This window comes from Pelodiscus sinensis, chromosome 21, assembly GCF_049634645.1.
Source record: "Pelodiscus sinensis isolate JC-2024 chromosome 21, ASM4963464v1, whole genome shotgun sequence".
Classification (NCBI taxonomy): domain Eukaryota; kingdom Metazoa; phylum Chordata; order Testudines; family Trionychidae; genus Pelodiscus; species Pelodiscus sinensis.
In genome coordinates this window covers 18,680,772-18,697,369 of record NC_134731.1, presented here as the reverse complement: position 1 = coordinate 18,697,369, position 16,598 = coordinate 18,680,772, and the positions used below count along the sequence as shown (strand labels likewise).

General features: G+C 63.5%; 1 protein-coding gene across 1 annotated transcript in view; it reads left to right on the top strand.

Annotated features, from left to right (window-relative positions):
- Nucleotides 1–16,598, top strand: part of TSPOAP1 (TSPO associated protein 1) — a 98,529-nt gene that overhangs the window by 72,132 nt on the left and 9,799 nt on the right. The window contains exons 17-24 of the mRNA XM_075905055.1: nucleotides 112–263; nucleotides 3,436–3,915; nucleotides 9,526–9,828; nucleotides 10,060–10,236; nucleotides 14,395–15,444; nucleotides 15,989–16,088; nucleotides 16,275–16,393; nucleotides 16,584–16,598. The exon at nucleotides 16,584–16,598 is cut by the window's right edge and continues 154 nt beyond it. Of these exons, the coding sequence (XP_075761170.1) occupies nucleotides 112–263; nucleotides 3,436–3,915; nucleotides 9,526–9,828; nucleotides 10,060–10,236; nucleotides 14,395–15,444; nucleotides 15,989–16,088; nucleotides 16,275–16,393; nucleotides 16,584–16,598 (2,396 nt within the window). The remainder of the gene's footprint in view (nucleotides 1–111; nucleotides 264–3,435; nucleotides 3,916–9,525; nucleotides 9,829–10,059; nucleotides 10,237–14,394; nucleotides 15,445–15,988; nucleotides 16,089–16,274; nucleotides 16,394–16,583) is intronic.

Below are 16,598 nucleotides of genomic sequence, written 5' to 3'. Positions count from 1 at the left end.
GGTCTCCCGAGGCTGAGAGGAGCCGCCCTCCTGCATTCCTCCTTCCTGGGAGGAGTTGGACGGAGCCGCTGCCCTGACAGATCAAAGGCAAATCTCCCCCGTCTCTCCTAGGGTCCCCCGATGCGCCGCTGGATGTGCAAGCAGAGCCGGGCCCCTCGGCAGGCATCCTGGGGATCAGCTGGCTGCCTGTCACCATCGACGCAGAGGGCTCCTCCAACGGGGTGCGAGTGACTGGCTATGCCGTGTATGCCGATGGGCAGAAGGTACCAGCCGCGCGGCGCCAGGCTGCATGCGGGGCAGAGGGAAGGGCTGGGGGCAACAGGCACATTTGTAGGGACGCTCCAGAGGGTCCAGTGAAGCCATGTGGGTGACGCTGATTCTCTGGCTGTGCAGACAGCAGTGCCCGGGGGGGGGGTGGGGAAGGGGCTGCATCCTGGCTGAGTGAGCGAGGTGCGGATGCGAAAGACGCCATATCTGCACCAGAGCCTGGAGCTGAAACCTCAACGGCCAAAAGACCTGGGCCCTAGCACGTCAGTGAGCGCAGGCCAGGGACAGCAGCTGGCTGAAAGTGCCCCACTCCAGGAAGGATGTGGACGCATTGGAGAGGGTCCAGCGGAGGGCGACCAAAATACTGGGGGGGCTGGAGCGCATGACCGAGAAAGAGAGGCTGAGGGATCTGGGTCTGTTCAGTTGCAGCAGAGAAGAGTGAGGGGGGATCTGAGAGCAGGCTGGAGAGAGGCTGTTCTCAGATGGGGGCAGAACCAGGAGCGATGGGCTCACGTTGCAGTGGGGGAGGTCTGGGTTGGAGATTAGGAAAAGCTGTTTCCCTGGGCGGGTGGGAAGCGCTGGGCTGGGCTCCCTGGGGAGGGGTGGAAGCTCCGTCCCTAGGGGCGTGTGAGTCCCTGGCTGGGCTGATTTCGTTGGGCTGGTCCTGCCGTGAGCAGGGGCTGGACTCGATGCCTCCTGAGGGCTCTGCAGCCCTGGGGCTCTAGGGTTCCACATTTGAACGTTTCAGACAAATCCAAGGCAGTCGATTCAGGTGGACGTGTGGATGGTCGTGTCCCTTCCCCCGATTTGCTGCTTCGCTTGCACTGAGCACGCCCACAAAGAGCGTGAACCCCCCACTACCCCCCTGACGAATCGCTTTGAGCTGAGGCGCGGGCGCCCTGGGCGAGTGGGCGCTCTGCCGGGGGCAGGGAGGAAGGCGGCCGAGCTAGCGGGGCATATAGGAGCAGCAGAAAGAAGAGCTTGCCTGCGCAGGCACCGCTGAAAGCCGGGCAGTGAACCGGAGAGCTACTCCGGAGAGCCCGGGGCGAGGGCCTTCTCTGCCACGGCCTCTCCGTTCCCCAAGCCCAGCCCTTTGGACGCCCCTCCTGGGGCACATTTTAGTAGACCCTCATCACTGCACGGCTCAGCATCCGTGCTGCTCTTCTCTGGACCGTCTCCCACTTCGCCGGGTCTCTCCTGAAACGTGGGGCCCAGAACTGGCCCCCGCTGAGCCCGGCAGCGCAGCGACTCCGTGTCAGCCCAGAGCCACGCTGGCCTGTTCTCACGGTTCACTCCTATTAGCTGGAGCCCTGGTCCCTTCCTGCCGGGCCCTGCCTGGACCCCTGTGGCACCGTCGTGACTAACAGAACCACCTGGCTGGGTTCATGGGCAAACCCCTCTCCCCCCGTAGGCCGGGTGGCCCGGGAGAGGCAGCTCCTCGTGCTCCATGGGCAGCCACTCCCATCCACGAGTGGAGCTTTCGGGGCTCGGCTCTGGGGAGGGACATTTGGGATCATGCCGGAGCCAGGCTCCACAGCCTCCTCTCTCGCTGGGGTTTGGAGCCCAGCCTGAGCCAGGGACTCCCTGCCGTGTGCTGCCCCTGGCGGGAGCGCCACCTGCCCACTGCCCGGGCCCTGCGCTGGGCTTCCCTTTGCAGTGGGGGCGGTGCCCGGCAGGGGGAGCACTGCAGGCCCGAGCGCCGCGAGAGAAAGCTGCAGGCTCTGGAAAGTCCCTTCCGCTCCCCGGGCCAACGCCCAGGGCCGGGAGGCTGTCAGGGCATGGGGACGAGGAGGGAGGCAGCCAGGCGGCCTGTGGGGCGAGGCCAGGCCCAGGACATGAGGGCAGCAGGAGGCTCCCGGGTGAGGCGGGCAGGGGAAGATGCAGCCCTGGCTTGTAAAATAGCCAAACTTCTCCTACAGCCGGGGGGAGGGGCTGAATCTGAGCCCGAGAGGAAATCTCAAGCGCGGCTGCCCTGGGAATGGCCAGAAGGGCAGAGGGCTCGGCTCGCTGGCCCTCCTCAGAGCGGCTCGGCAAGGGCTTCCCCTGGCGGCCTGCGCTCTGCCCCCTTGGAGCTCAGCCGGCGCAGCCAAGGACCCCTCTGTAGGCTGAGTCATGCTGGGAGAGTGGGGAGCTTGCTGGGGTCACCTGTTCCCCTTTCTGTCTGCTGAGACTCACCGCCTCTCCAGCTGCCGAGGGGCTGGGCAGCCGCGGTGCCTTGTTCCGCTCCCTTGCCGGAGCTTTGGGCCAGCCCAGGCCAGGCCAGGCCAGTAGGGGGGAGGTGGCTGCCAGAGGCCACGTGCCTCAGTAGGGGGGAGGTGGCTGCTGGAGTCGACGTGCCTCAGTAGGGGGGTGGTGGCTGCTGGAGGCCACATGCCTCAGTAGGGGGGTGGTGGCTGCTGGAGGCCACATGCCTCAGGAGGGTGGGAGGTGGCTGCTGGAGGCCACATGCCTCAGGAGGGTGGGAGGTGGCTGCTGGAGGCCACGTGCCTCAGTAGGGGAGAGGTGGCTGCTGGAGGCCACGTGCTTCAGTAGGGGAGAGGTGGCTGCTGGAGGCCACGTGCTTCAGTAGGGGAGAGGTGGCTGCTGGAGGCCATGTGCCTCAGGAGGGTGGGAGGTGGCTGCTGGAGGCCATGTGCCTCAGTAGGGGGGAGGTGGCTGCTGGAGTCGATGTGCCTAAGGAGGGTGGGAGGTGGCTGCTGGAGGCCACATGCCTCAGTAGGGGGGTGGTGGCTGCTGGAGGCCACATGCCTCAGTAGGAGAGAGGTGGCTGCTGGAGGCCATGTGCCTCAGTAGGGGAGAGGTGGCTGCTGGAGGCCACATGCCTCAGTAGGGGGGTGGTGGCTGCTGGAGGCCACATGCCTCAGGAGGGTGGGAGGTGGCTGCTGGAGGCCACGTGCCTCAGTAGGGGGGAGGTGGCTGCTGGAGGCCACGTGCCTCAGTAGGGGGGAGGTGGCTGCTGGAGGCCACGTGCCTCAGTAGGGGGGAGGTGGCTGCTGGAGGCCACGTGCCTCAGTAGGGGGGAGGTGGCTGCTGGAGGCCACATACCTCGGCTCGTGGGCCGACGTGTGCAGCCGCTGCTATTGCTGCTGGCTCAGGCGTGTCTCCATCGGTTCCTGGGAGCCGGGACTTATGCCCAGGAGAGGACCCCTGCCCGTTTCTCTGTTGTAGGTGATGGAGGTTGCGTCGCCCACCGCCGGCAGTGTCCTGGTGGAGCTGTCCCAGCTACAGATGTTCCAGATGTGCCGGGAGGTCTCTGTGAGGACCATGTCTCTGTATGGAGAATCGGCAGATTCGGTGCCAGCCCAGATCCCCCCCGCCTTGCTGAAAGCGTCCAGACATCCCTCACTCCCGCAGGCTGTCGGCTCTCCCAGTCTCCGTTCCAGCCTGCTCCATGGGGAACCCAGGGGCTCTCCTCCCCAACGAACGCCCGTCGCCTGCAGCCCCGCCCAGCTCCTCCCTCCCTGCACCCACTGCTCAGATGCCAGGAGCACTGCCAGCTGCCTGCCAGGGCAAAGCCCCGCACACCTGCCCCGCTGCTCTCCCCGGCCTTCCTCGCCCGTTTCACAGCCCGGAGCAGGCGGAGACCCGGAGCCTGCCAGGGCAGCCGAGCCGCGGGGCCCTGATGAAGGCTTCCAGCTGCAGGGGTCGGTGAGTGGCCGGGAAGTGCCGTGAATCGAAGGCCCCGGGGAGGGGAAGCGGAGCAGCTTTGGTGGGGAGCGCAGCGAGTGTGCCTGGCAGGGGCTGTGGTCTCCTGGCTCGGAGTGCGTGGGCCTCCCGCTGGCGCCAGGTGCCTGGGAGAGGGCTGCCTGCATCCGTGTGCGCACAGAACGGGGGACCAGCCTCGCGGCTCCGCTGCACCCGGGGGGCGGGTCAGGAATGTGGGTGATGGAAAAGGCTCCTTCCCGGGCACGGGGAGGCGGGATTTGCCGGCATTCCCCGCCCAGCCCTGCACGCCCTGGCGCCCAGCTGCAGAGGAGAATCTTTGCCCCAGTCCTGCCTTTGCCACTCCTGGGTCTCCCCCTTTGGGCGAGGTGGAGCAGAGGTGGCGTTCATGCTGCGCCAGGGGTGCCCTCCAGATACTGGCCTGTGTGTGGAGCAGGGTTACCAGGTAGACCCCACCAAAAACCGGACACACTTGATCATGGGCGGGGGGAGGGGACCCACCAGGAGTGGGGTGGGGCTGGTCAGGAGGGGGATGGGACAGGAAGCAGAGCTGGTGGGGGAGGATCTGGGGGCCACAGGGCTAGCCAGGAGGAAGGGGGGGCCGGGAAGCAGAGCTGGGGAGGGTTGGGGGCGGCGGGGCTGGATGGGAGGAGGGGGGCCCGGAAGAAGGGTGGAAAGTGGAGCTGGTGGAGAGAGGGGAAGGGGGGGTGCAGCCACTGGTCGCAGCCAGAGTCCAACAGGCCATGCCCCCGGCAGGCACTCCCTCTAGTTGCTAGTAGAAGCCCGGCGGGGGTGGGGGTGGGGGCAGGGCTGAGAGCCCCTCCCCCCGCCCGGCTTCTGCAGGCAGCCAGAGGCTCCCTGCTGGGGGGTGGGGCTGCGATTGGCGCTGGGAGCCCTCTGGTCGGGTGCAAAAGCCGGGCGGGGGGAGTTGCTGGGAATCTCATCCCGCCTTCCCGTCGCTCCCCCGCCCCCGCCAGGCTTCCGTCCGGCGCCCAGCCGGGAATTCAGAAAATACCGACATTGCACATTGCACGTGTCCAGTATTGTCTGAGTTTTTCTACCGGGCAGAGGGCGCAAATACCGGACCGTCCGGTAGAAAACCAGACACCTGGCAACCCCAGCAAGCCCAGGGTCTTCTCTGCCATAAGCCCTTTGAGAGCATCAGAGCGGCCAGGCGGGGTCGGCCCAAAGGCCTGGCCAGCCCCATGTCCCGTGCGACACGTGTGACGGCGCGTTGGGGTTCCCCCGTCTCCTGCACCCCGAAATGGCACAAACAGACTGCACCAGCCAGTGGAATAGAGGAAGTTTATTGCCTCTCCAGGATACAGCACAGCACAGATGTAATCTGGTCACAGAGCTGGGCTAGGATGCCTCAGGCCCCCTTGAGATGGGGGAGACTGGGCCCCTAAACTCCAGCCCCTTTCCCTAGGCTGTCTCCTCCATGCTCCCAGCCCGCAACTAACTAACTCTCTTCCAGCCCTGCCCCCCAGCCAGGGCAGCATTCCACCTTCCTTTGTTCCTCTCCATGGGGGGTGTCTGGCCATACTGGTTTGCATAGTGACTCATCCTGTTTTGCTGGGTCTTGGTACCCACGGCAGCCAGTGGGGGTTACCCCAGAGCCAGCAGCATAGAAACCAGCAAGTTCCCCCCCACTACGTCACAGTTCTCCCCCCTCCGAGAGCGAACTGAGCAGGGTCACTCCGCTCGTGACCTAGGGAAGTTCGGGTCCTCTGCGTGGAAACCTGCCCTGGGGACATGGGTGCTCCCCTTGACTCGGGCCGGCTGCGGCGAGGCCCCACATAAATTAGCTTCCCTCTGTCCACTTGCCGCACCGCTCCAGGGGGACTGGCACAGGCCTGTCCTCGGGGGTCACACCCACCCTTCTGCTGGCCTTGATCTCTGGCCAGGGTCTCTCGGGCCGGGGCCACGAGCCCAGCGAGCCTTCTCTGGACAGCCAGGGCGGCTTCCACACCCGGCGCTCCATCCAGGGGGGTCTTCCCCTCCCATAACTCTCTCAGCGAGCCCAGAGGGTCCTCTGTCTGGGGTAGAGACCCCCAAGCCGCTTTCCTCCTGTCTTGGGCCTTCCCGCCCCTCTGGCAGGAGTCACAGGACCATCAGTACCGCTGCACGGCTGTAAAGATTCCCGGCCAATAGAAGTGCTGGAGCAGCCTCAGGCGGGTGCTCCGGATCCCCCGGTGGCCCGCAACAGGGACGTCGTGGCCCAAATACAGCAGCTTGAGGCGATACATTCGGGGGACGACCAGCTGCCGCTGGACCCCCCATGCCCTCACCTTCCTGGGGGGAAGCCATTCCCGGAACAGGAATCCCTGCTCCCACAGGAATCTCTCCTGGCCACCTCCTCCCAGGAGCTGAGCTGCACGGAGGCCAGCCTGGTCCCTCAGCCTCTGCAAGGAGGGGTCTGCCTGCACCTCAGCCTGGAATTCAGCTGCTGAGGCAGGTATCGGGACCTGTTCCCCACCTTTACCTAGGTCCGGAGTCCCAGCCTGGCTGGACCCCGTGTCCACTGGGATGGGACCCTGAGGACTCTGCCGGGAGTCCTTCCCTGGACCCAGGTTGCCAGCCCCTCGCTGGCTCTGGCTCCGGGTGATGACTAGAGCCCGCTGGGATTCATGGGGCCACTCCTCTAGGTCATTCCCCATCAGCACCTCGGTGGGCAAGTGCGGGTGCACCCCCACTTCCTTGAGACCTTCCTTGGCCCCCCATTTCAGATGCACCTGGGCTACAGGCACCTTAAATGGGGACCCATCTATGCCCTTCAGGGTCAGCTGCGTATGGGGTAGTATCCGGTCTGGGGCCACTATGTCGGATCGGGCCAGAGTCACCTCCGCCCCCGTGTCCCAGAAACCTGTCACCTTCCTACCATCCACCTCCAGGGGTAAGAGGCACTCACTCCGCAGGGGCCGCCCTGCCCCCACCCGGTCCACGGAGAAATCCGCCTCCCGAGAATCAGACCTCCCAGGGGAGGTGCACTGAGCATCCTTCCTCCCACTCTGAGCTGAGGTTTGCCTGCCAGCCCCTGCCTCTGGGGCAGCCTGCCCTTCCTCCTGCCCCAGCCAGTTAACCCTGGAAAGTCCCCGGTCCTGGGACCTGGTGCACTGAGCCCTCTTGTGGCCTTTTTGCCCACAGCGATGGCAAGTTAGGCTTTGGGCTGTCTCTGTCCTGGCCCTGGCTGGTTCTCTGGGGCACAGATGACCTGTTCCTTGGTCTCGCCTCGTAGTTGACTCCCTCCGTCGCTCAGCCGAGATCCGGTCTCTGCGCGATTCCCTTTCTCTCCGGGACTCCCGTTCACACCCGGACCGGCTCTCCGTGAACTCATCCGCCAGCCTCCCGGCCTCCTGGGGGTTCTCTGGTCTCCGGTCCTTGAGCCACAGCCTCAGTTTGGGTGGGCACACTTCATAGAACTGCTCCATCATGACCAGCTTGAGCAGCTCCTCTGCGGTCTGGGCTCCAACTCCAGACACCCACTTGCGGCAGTATTGCGACAGGCGGGAGGCCAGATCCACATAGGTCTCCCGTGGCCCTTTCTGTACCCCCTGGAACTTCTTCTTGTACATCTCGGGTGTCAGCCCGAACTTGTGCAGCAGGGCCTCCTTGACTCGGTTGTAATCCCCTGGCTGTAGGTCCTCCAGCTGACTGAGCACTCCGGCCGCCTCCTGGTTCAGTGCGGGGATGAGCTCCTGCAGCCAGTCCACTGGGGGGACCCATTGCAGTCCACAGGCCCTCTCAAAGGAGCTGAGGAACCCGTCTATGTCGCCCATGTCCTTCAATTGGGCCACCATGAGCCTCTCCAAGAGTCTGGCAGTCCCGGGACCCTGGGGCCCATCGGCACTTGGCGCAGCCGGTGCCCCGCCGGTTCTCCGCTCTGCTATGGCCAGCTCATGCTGTCGCTGCCTGTCTCGATCTTGGCGCTCCTTCTCTCGGTCCTGGCGGTCCCTCTCTCGGTCCTCTACTTCGAATTCCTTTATCCGCAGCTGGATCTCCAGCCGCCGCAGCTCTGCTGGGCTGGCCTCTGCCCTAGATGGGCTACGGCTTGCAGGCCTCCTGGGGAAGCTGTCTCATCTCTCCGGTGGGTTCCAGCACTCCTCCCCCTCTCTGAGCCTGACACATTCTCGGGGGGGGGGGGTCTGGCTGCTTCCCCTGGGGACAAGATCCTGGCCCTGTGGCTGGTCATTCTCTTCCAGCTGGGCAATCAGCTGGGCCTTGGTTGCTTTCTGCACAGGCAAGCCCCTCTCTGTGCACAGCCCCACCAGCTCTGCTTTCAAGAATCGGGCGTAGGCCATCTGCCCGCTGGTCCCCTCGGTGCAGACTCACCAGTCTAGTGCTGCAGCGTCCCACGATTCCCAGGAACCGCTTCGCTCTGTCTCCTGCATGCCTGGCTTCAGGGCTCTTGCTTCTACTGCGCCTTGTTGCTCACCGTTGGGAGCCTCATCCACGGGGTGCAGTGTATCCCACTTCGGACACCAGTGTGATGGCGCGTTGGGGGTCCCCCGTCTCCTGCACCCTGAAATGGCACAAACAGACTGCACCAGCCGGTGGAATAGAGGAAGTTTATTGCCTCTCCAGGATACAGCACAGCACAGATGTAATCTGGTCACACAGCTGGGCTAGGATGCCTCAGGCCCCCTTGAGATGGGGGAGACCGGGCCCCTAAACTCCAGCCCCTTTCCCTCCATGCTCCCAGCCAGCAACTAACTAACACTCTTCCAGCCCTGCCCCCCAGCCAGGGCAGCATTCCACCTTCCTTTGTTCCTCTCCATGGGGGGTGTCTGGCCATACTCGTTTGCATAGTGACTCATCCTGTTTTGCTGGGTCGTGGTACCCATGGCAGCCAGGGGGGTTACCCCAGAGCCAGCAGCATAGAAACCAGCCATGTACCCCCACTACGTCACACCACGTGAAGAAAACCGTCCCTTGCTTTGTTTAAACCCGCTGACCATGCGCCTTCGCTGCCAGCCTGCCCCTTGAAACCGAAACCGTCCGCAGCCAGGGGTGCGGCTCCCTGGGGGTGACACCGTGCCCCCCAGCAGGCAGCTGGAGGCGCTGGCTGCAGACCTGCCTGCAGCAGAGGGGGCCCATCGGACTGTGTTTCCACACTTGGTCTCAGGGGGTCTGACAGGGGGGCGTCCAGCGGGACCCGGAATGGAAGCTTCGCTCCCACAAACCCACCGCTGCACTCGCCACGGCCTGTAGCTTGCGCGGGGGGAGCAGAGGGAAGGACGGGGGCTGGCGAGCAGGGTTGGGGGGCGGGGCAGAGCTGCGTGGGTCACCCAGGACGAAAGCAGCGGGGTTTGTGGCAGGTCCCGAGGGGGGTGCTGTGCTCTGCCGGAGCTGGCTCTGACTCGCCTGCCTTGACCCGGCCGTGGGGGAGGCCTGGCTATCCCCCCCTGCGCAATGACTGGCCATAGGGCGGGGGATTGTCATGGCAGCCACAAAACTCCCTGCAGAGGGTAAAGCTCCAGGTGCCCACCGGCCCCGTGGCTGCGTGGGCGTCCTCCCCAGCCGCTACCCGGGAACATGGGCGTGGCAAGCGACCCAGCCGTGTCCTCTTCCTCACCAAAGCCGTTTCTTTGCCAGGAGCTCTCTGGGGGCCGAGGACCTGAGCTCGCACGCAGCGCTGCGAAGCTGCCAATGGAGACCAGCCAGCCAGGTGGTGGGGAGCCGGCCAGCGCCCGAGGGAGGGAGGCGAAGGAGCGACCCCTGTGTACGGAGCCTCTGTGCCCCACCTGCCCGGCCGAGCCGGGGGCGGCCAGTGACAGAGACTCCGAATGGAACGGAAGCTCTGCTCAGGAATTCGCAAGAGGGTCTCCTGGAAAGAAACTGAGGAAAGAAATTTCCCGGGGAGACTCTTCTGGGCCGGGGCCCAAAGTCAAAAGAGAGGTTGGTGTTGCCCTGGGGGAGTTTGGTTTTGAACCCGGGAGCAGCGAGCCCTGGTCATAGGTGGGACCCCGTTCCCGCCCCCGCGACAGTCCGATGCTGCCCCTCTGTCTCCGTGCAAATATCCCAAAGCAATACAATTCTGCGCGTCTCCTCCCGCGTCCGGGGCGGCACTGCGGGAGCAGCGGCCTGCCTCCCAGGCTGAGCGCCACGGCCGTGTTTTCTCGCCCACAGCAGGAAGAGAAGAGAGCAGACGCGGGAAAGTGGCAGCTGACCCTGCTCGCTGAGCACGGCCGCAGCTCCGACCTGTGCGATATTTTGGAGGAGGAGGAGGAGGAGCTGTGCTCGGACATGCCGGGGGGGAAGCGGTGGGATCCCGGAGTGCTCTGCAGCGGAGAGAGCGGGGCCCAGGTAATGCCTCACAGGGGCCTTTGAGCAGCATCACCCCCTTCCCTCCACGAGGACGGGCCCACGTGCTCTCGGCAGCGGTTAGCTGAGCCCCTGCGCCCCGAGCACTCCTCTCCCGCCAGCCATGGGGGAGCCGTGAGAGATCAGGTCGGGGCCATGGGAAGTGGTGCAAACGTTTTATTCCCCAGAACGAGCGCGATAGCCTGAAATCCTGTCCCCATTGACATCAAGGGCAAAACTCCCACAGACTTCCCTGGGGTTGGGGTTTGACCCCCAGTAGCTGTAAAAAGCAAACAGTCTGTAACCCCTGTTCATGGAGCCCGTAGGAACCTGCCCGGCGGCTGCAGCCTGCGAACGCCCCCGCGCCCGACTGGCTGTGGACACACAGCGGCGCTGGCTGGCTCCAGGCCCGAGAGCTACACACACGCGTGCTCTGCAGGCCCGTGGCTGAGCGTGCACAGTCTCTCAGGAAATGCCGCTACATTCACCCCGGCCTGAAAGGTGGCACGTGAGGCGCTCGTGACATGTGTGGCCAGGAAGCGTGGCTGGGTTGGAAATGAACGCAGGAACGAGTGGTGCCTGCAGAGGGTCTGCAGCAAGAAAACACCCTGAGGCCTTTGAACGCCTCCTCCCGGGAGCTACAATTCGCTGGCCTGGGCCCGACGCCCGCCAGCATGCATGGCGTGGAGGAGTTAGCAGAGCCGTGGGCGGAACCTCTTGCTGCTGTTTTCCTTCTGCTCAGGAGGGAGCCAGGTGGCTGGGTGGGAAGGCTCAGGGCAGCTGGAAGACAGGTGGGGAGAAGGGAGGCACAGCTGGAGACAGCGGGCTTGCCTAGGAAGGGAGACTTGGCACTGCTGGGGTTTGGCCTACCGCAGTGGTCTGGCAGCTCCATGCAGGGGGTACCAGGCTTCCCCGCCTGCCCCGTGTTCGTACCCTCCACAGCGAATTGTGAAGCTGAGGACGTTCTTTGTGCTCTGTTCAGAACCTCTCCCGGGGACAAACTGGGCCTCAAAGTCCTTCTGGTTTTGAAAAGCTCTGCTTGACATTCCCATTAAGGAACAAGAAGGATACAAATCCATATGAACTTACACAATGGACTGAAGCATGGCTGACTGACAGCTCTCAAAATAACCAGTCGTCCTGTGGCACCTTAGAGGCGAACAAAAAATACAGAATCATGAGCTTTCATGAGCAAAACCCACTTCATCAGATGGGTTAGAGTGGAAATAACAGAAACCAAGATTTATATATAATTGCAGAAGAAGTACCTGTCAATTGTGGGAGCCATGTTTAATGGGGCTGGATGTGACCTGTTTATAGCTTTTTATGTGAAAATGCAGATATTAAAGGTAGGAGAAATTGCCTTTGTAATGTAATCTTCCACTGTTATATATAGATGTATATATCTCTTGGTTTCTGTTATTTCCACTCCAATTCCTCTGATGAAGTGGGTTTTGCCTACGGAAGCTCATGATTCTAGCCACAGGGCTACTTATTGTTTTGATAATGACAGACTGACATGGCTACGCCTCTGAGACTGGACTCAACATGTAACTGGAAGTGGGGAATCATCCCTGAGCAGGCACCAGAGCTACCAAGCCAGAAACTGGAGTGGGGCCAAGAAGCACTGGGGGGAAGAGGGGGGATGGAAGCAGCCTCCTGCCTGGCCCCCTAACCCACTGCCCGGAGTCCAGCTTTCCCCCAGCTGCCCGTGTGACTCTCCCTGACCTGGACTTGGCTGGGGGAAGGGAGGCTCAGAGCCATGATGGGCAAGGCTCCACCAAATTCATGGTCCATTTTGGTCAATATCAGGTTTGTAGTATTTCAAAACTCGTAAATGTCATGATTTCAGAGATTTAAATCTGAAATGTCACAGTCTTGTAACTGTAGGGACCCTGACCCAAAACGGAGTCCTGTGTGAGCCCCCCCCCCCCCCCCCCCCCAGTATCCCTGTGACTTCCTGCAACTCCCTTCTGGGTCAGGCCCTGCAATCTGGGAATCGCTGGTCTCCCCAGGAAATCTGCCTCGTAGGCAGTTGAAGCATGCGGAGGACCAGATCTCACAGGGGAGACCAGATCTCATTGTCCGTGATGCGTTTTGCATGGCTGTAAATTCAGTGTGGCCCTGCTCAGAGCCAGGCAGCTGGGAGGGGGAAGGTCCTTGCACTAAGGGGATGGACGTTGGGTTTCTTTGTGGGGGGCGCTTTATTCATGCCAGATGAGGAGAGTTTCTAGTTTGGCTGGGGGCTTGAGCTGCTCTGTGCACAGCGAGGTGCTAGAGGTGGCCCTGTTTCAGCAAACCCAGCATGGAGCCCAGTGGCTGACGCCTAAATACAACTGTTAGTCTTCAAGATGCCTCTGGGTTCCTGCTTGTTTTTCTCAACACAGAGACACAAGGCTGAGCCAAGGGGCAGGCGGCGGTAGCCATGTGCCCTGGCAGCACAAACACGGCCAGTTGCAGAAGATCCACAGACAGGCCAGGCTGTTGCCCAGCACCCGGAGGGGCCCTGAGGGGGTTGGGGGAAGCACAGGCATTTCCTCTCTGGGGCTGGCGGTGGCAGGACTGACCCTACCCCACAGCCCTGCTGCGGCCAAGCCACAGCTCCTGCAAAGGGCCCCGCTCGCGTGAGCCGTGAGGAAGCCAGCCTGCTGGGATCCACGCGAAGGGGCCCATCTTCTGGAGCGGGGGGTGGAGCGTTTCCTGCGGGAGGGGGGTTTCCCCATCCTGGCTATGGATGCTCGGGGCTCCGAGAAAGAGGCCGCAGTTGTGCATGTCGAGTTCTCTGCCGCCACCTGGGCAGGGCTGTGGCTGTTTGGCCTCTCCGACATCCCTGGGGACATGTGGCCTGGTCACGCAGACCTTGCGCGGGAGGGTTTCTCCCCGACATCCACAGCGCCGCCTCCTTTCATTGATTTTGCTCCAGTCTAGACGCCAGTAGCTATCGCCGCTGCGTGAGGTGCAGACTTAGCAGAGCTGATAGAGCCCGTTCGACTTCATCAAAACCCACCTTGCTCGTGCGTATCTAGATTAAGGGTTGAGTTTTGGATGTGAGCCTCCTTATGGTCGCAAAGCGGGCTCCCGCCTTTCAATAGACGGCTGATCAGGTGTTACGGGGCCCAGCTGGCAGCAGGCTGCTTGTGAGCTTCTCCTGGGTTCTCTCTCGCCTGCGTCATGAGCATGTGGATCGCGGAGAGGCCCTTTCGAAGCTGTGTCAGTGGGAGCGTTTCGCTGTGTGAGCAGCCCAGGGAAAGGCAGGTGCTAGCCCGCACTTCGCATCCGGGGCTAAAACCCGGCTTCAGCACCAGCAGGGCCACACGCCCTAGTGCACAGGGACTCTCTCGGCTGCAGGTCTGAATGGAAACAGGCTCTGCAGGGTCACGTGTGCCCGTTCCTAAATCAATAGGTAATGTTCTACCGATCTAGAGCTGGCAGGGACCTCGAGAGTCATCGCGGCCAGCCCCTGCCCTCGCGGCAGGACCCAGCACCGCCCCTGGCAGGTTTGCCCCAGATCCCCACATGGCCCCTCAAGGGCTGAGCTCCCGACGCCGGGTTTGGCAGGCCAGTGCTCAAACCACTGAACTGTCCCTCCCCGCCGTAGGCGTTTACAGGCCGGCTGCAGTTGCAAAGTGGCTGCTTGGGCCGTTGGGCGTGGCCGCGGCAAAGGGCGTCTGGCGGCAGCAGCCCCTGCCCTGCTGCTAGCTCAGGGCTCCCTTATGTCTCCTGCCCAGGGAGAAGGCTGCGGAAGAGAGGTGGGGAGCAGGCAGGACTCACGAGCCAGGAGCCATTTGTCCCTCTGGCTGCTCCGTGTGTGCAGTGTGGGCTGAGACAGCCTGTGGGCCCCCAGCCCCACCAGCCTCTTGCGGCAGCCCCGAGGGCCCTGTGTCAGCCAGACGCTGCAGCCAAAGGGGTGGCACCCCGGTGCCGATTTGGCGGGGAGACAGTGCCACGCCTGGCTTTTCCCGCTGCGTCACTAGGTCATCTCCTTGTTTTCTTTGGAACCGTCCGTGGGCTCCTGCCCCTGCTCCTCTGCAGGCGCGTGGCTGCCCCGCTCTGGCGCCGCATTGTCCCATGTCCTCCCTCGCCGGGGCGTCACACGCGGCCCTGCTGTGCTAATGTTTCTCTCCTCTCTCTCCCTGTGCGTGTGCCGGGGCTGGGCTGCAGCCGGACCCGTGCGACACCGACAGCGAGGAGGAGATTCTGGAGAGGCTCCAGCCGCAGAACTGCAGCAAGACGCTGTTCAGCATCCCCGAAGTGACGGAGGAGGAGGAGGAGGAGGAGGAGCGTGTTCACGTGGGGAAGAGAGACCCCCCTGACTTCCCGGAGAGCCGCCCGTGCCATGCAGGAAGCAGGGGGACGCCCCTTTCCAGAAGTGCCCCTCTGGCATTGCCAGATGCAGGTGGCCACCGCGCCTACCCAAGTCTGCCCCTGCAAGCTCTCCGAGAGGCCCTGGCCCTGCAGAGGAGCAGGGAAGCCTCTGACAGTGAGAACCCGGCCGATGTGGGGCTGAGCTGGACTCAGACCAGGGGTGGCTGTGACTGGGGTTGCTGGGAGGGTCGAGCGACGCCCGCTGGCGACACGAGCCCCCAGTGGGGCAGAAAGGAAGGGGGCAGTTCTCCAGACAGGGCCCGTGAGCTGGCTGAGGAAGGCAGGAAGAAATGCAGCGACGTCACCAAGGGTTGGAGCCACCCGGCGGGAGGCAGCTTGTACAGAGCTCAGAGCCTCGCAGGGCAACTGAACGCGGTAGGCAGGGCGAGTAGCGTGGAGGGGGCTGAAATCTGTGGTCCTGTGAGCCAAGCCCACAGCAGCGCCCTGCCTGCCACACCCGCCAGCCCCGGCTCGAACTCGAGCAGCATGGAGATCAGTATTGAATATGACTCAGAGGAAGACCAAGACCTGAGCTCCCCTTCCAGCCCGGGGAGGAGGGACTGGCCCGCTGGCCACATGGAGGAGTCCCAGGTGGGCTGGGAAGGGTGGAGCGATTGCTCCAGCCTGTCTGAGTCTGCCGGGGCTGATGGGAGAACCCAGCAGAAGCAGCAAGCGTCGGGAGAAGAGGTGGCCGCGGAGTGGGCTGGGTCTCCGGTATCTTGCCCGGAGAAGGAGATGCCTGGTGCAGACGAGCGAGGCTGGGACCCAGAGGGCAGCCTGGCCGGCTGGCGGAGAATGCTGGAGCCCCCGCAGAAGGGGGCCCATGGGGCTGTACTGCACACCAGGGTCTGGGTGACTTGTCCTCTTCTGGCTTTGCCGCAGCTTGTCGGGCCGTAGCGTCCTCCCCTCCCGCTGTGCGCTCTGTGCGTCGTGCTGTGCCGAGAGGGACTCGTGGCGTGGCCGGCGCGGCTCTGAAGCTTGCCTGGAGCTCTCTGCTTATGCTTGTGCTGCAGAAAGGTGGCAGGGCCGTTGCTTGGCTGCTAAGCCTCTCGGATGCAGTATTCCTTCTCCCCCGGGCCCTCCTGCCTAGCCCCGGACGCTGTTCTGGGGGTCCCAGGGAAATGTGCAGCAAATTAATGGTGATCCCCGATCGTTCCTGCTTTTCCTTGGCGGGGCCTCCTCGCAGCACCAGTGGAGTCGTTACTGGTCTCCTGCAAAAGCACCTGGCCAGGCTGATTTGCTTGAGGCTTCCAGGAGTACCCGAGAGAGGAACACTGCATTTGGACGCCTTGCTTGGTGTGGTGCGCTTCGCATGGCGGGGTGGGGGAGCTGGGTCCCTGCTGCACCCCAAGGCAGGGCCTCTGGTAACTCTCCGGGGTTTCTGTTGCAGGCCTCTGGGAATGGAGATCTGAGGTCACACGGCTCACTTGGCTCCCCAGCCCAGAGAGGGAACGAAAGCCAGATATCGAACTCTTCCACCTCCTGCTCAGGTGGGCTCCTCTTCCGGGCTGGTTCCCTCTGCCGGGGAGCATGGCGCAGGGAGGGGAGGGGGATGGAGGGAGACAGATCCCTGTGGAGATGTGGAAAGAGAAGCCAGTAAGCTCTCCTGGGACCCGGCCGGTCTGGCCGTGTGAGCCCCTGGAGCACGGGGCTAACGTCGGCTCCCTTGCTTGCAGGCACGGATGGCCCAGTCCGGATATTTGTGGCCCTTTTTGACTACGACCCCGTTTCTATGTCGCCCAACCCCGATGCCGCAGAGGAAGAGCTGCCGTTTAGGGAGGGGCAGGTCCTGAAGGTAAGAACGTGCTACGCGAGGTCTCCGCGCTGGTGCTCTCCGGCCTTGTCCTGGCCCCCGAGGGCTGGCACGTCGGGATGCAGAACTCGCGGGGCCTGGCTGCTGCCTTCCTGGAAGTGCTTTGCCTGCGGAGCAGCCCTGCCTTCCCGCCCTGGCGCCGGCACTGCTCGCAGCTGGGCGTCTCTTCCAGGTGTGCGGCGAGAAG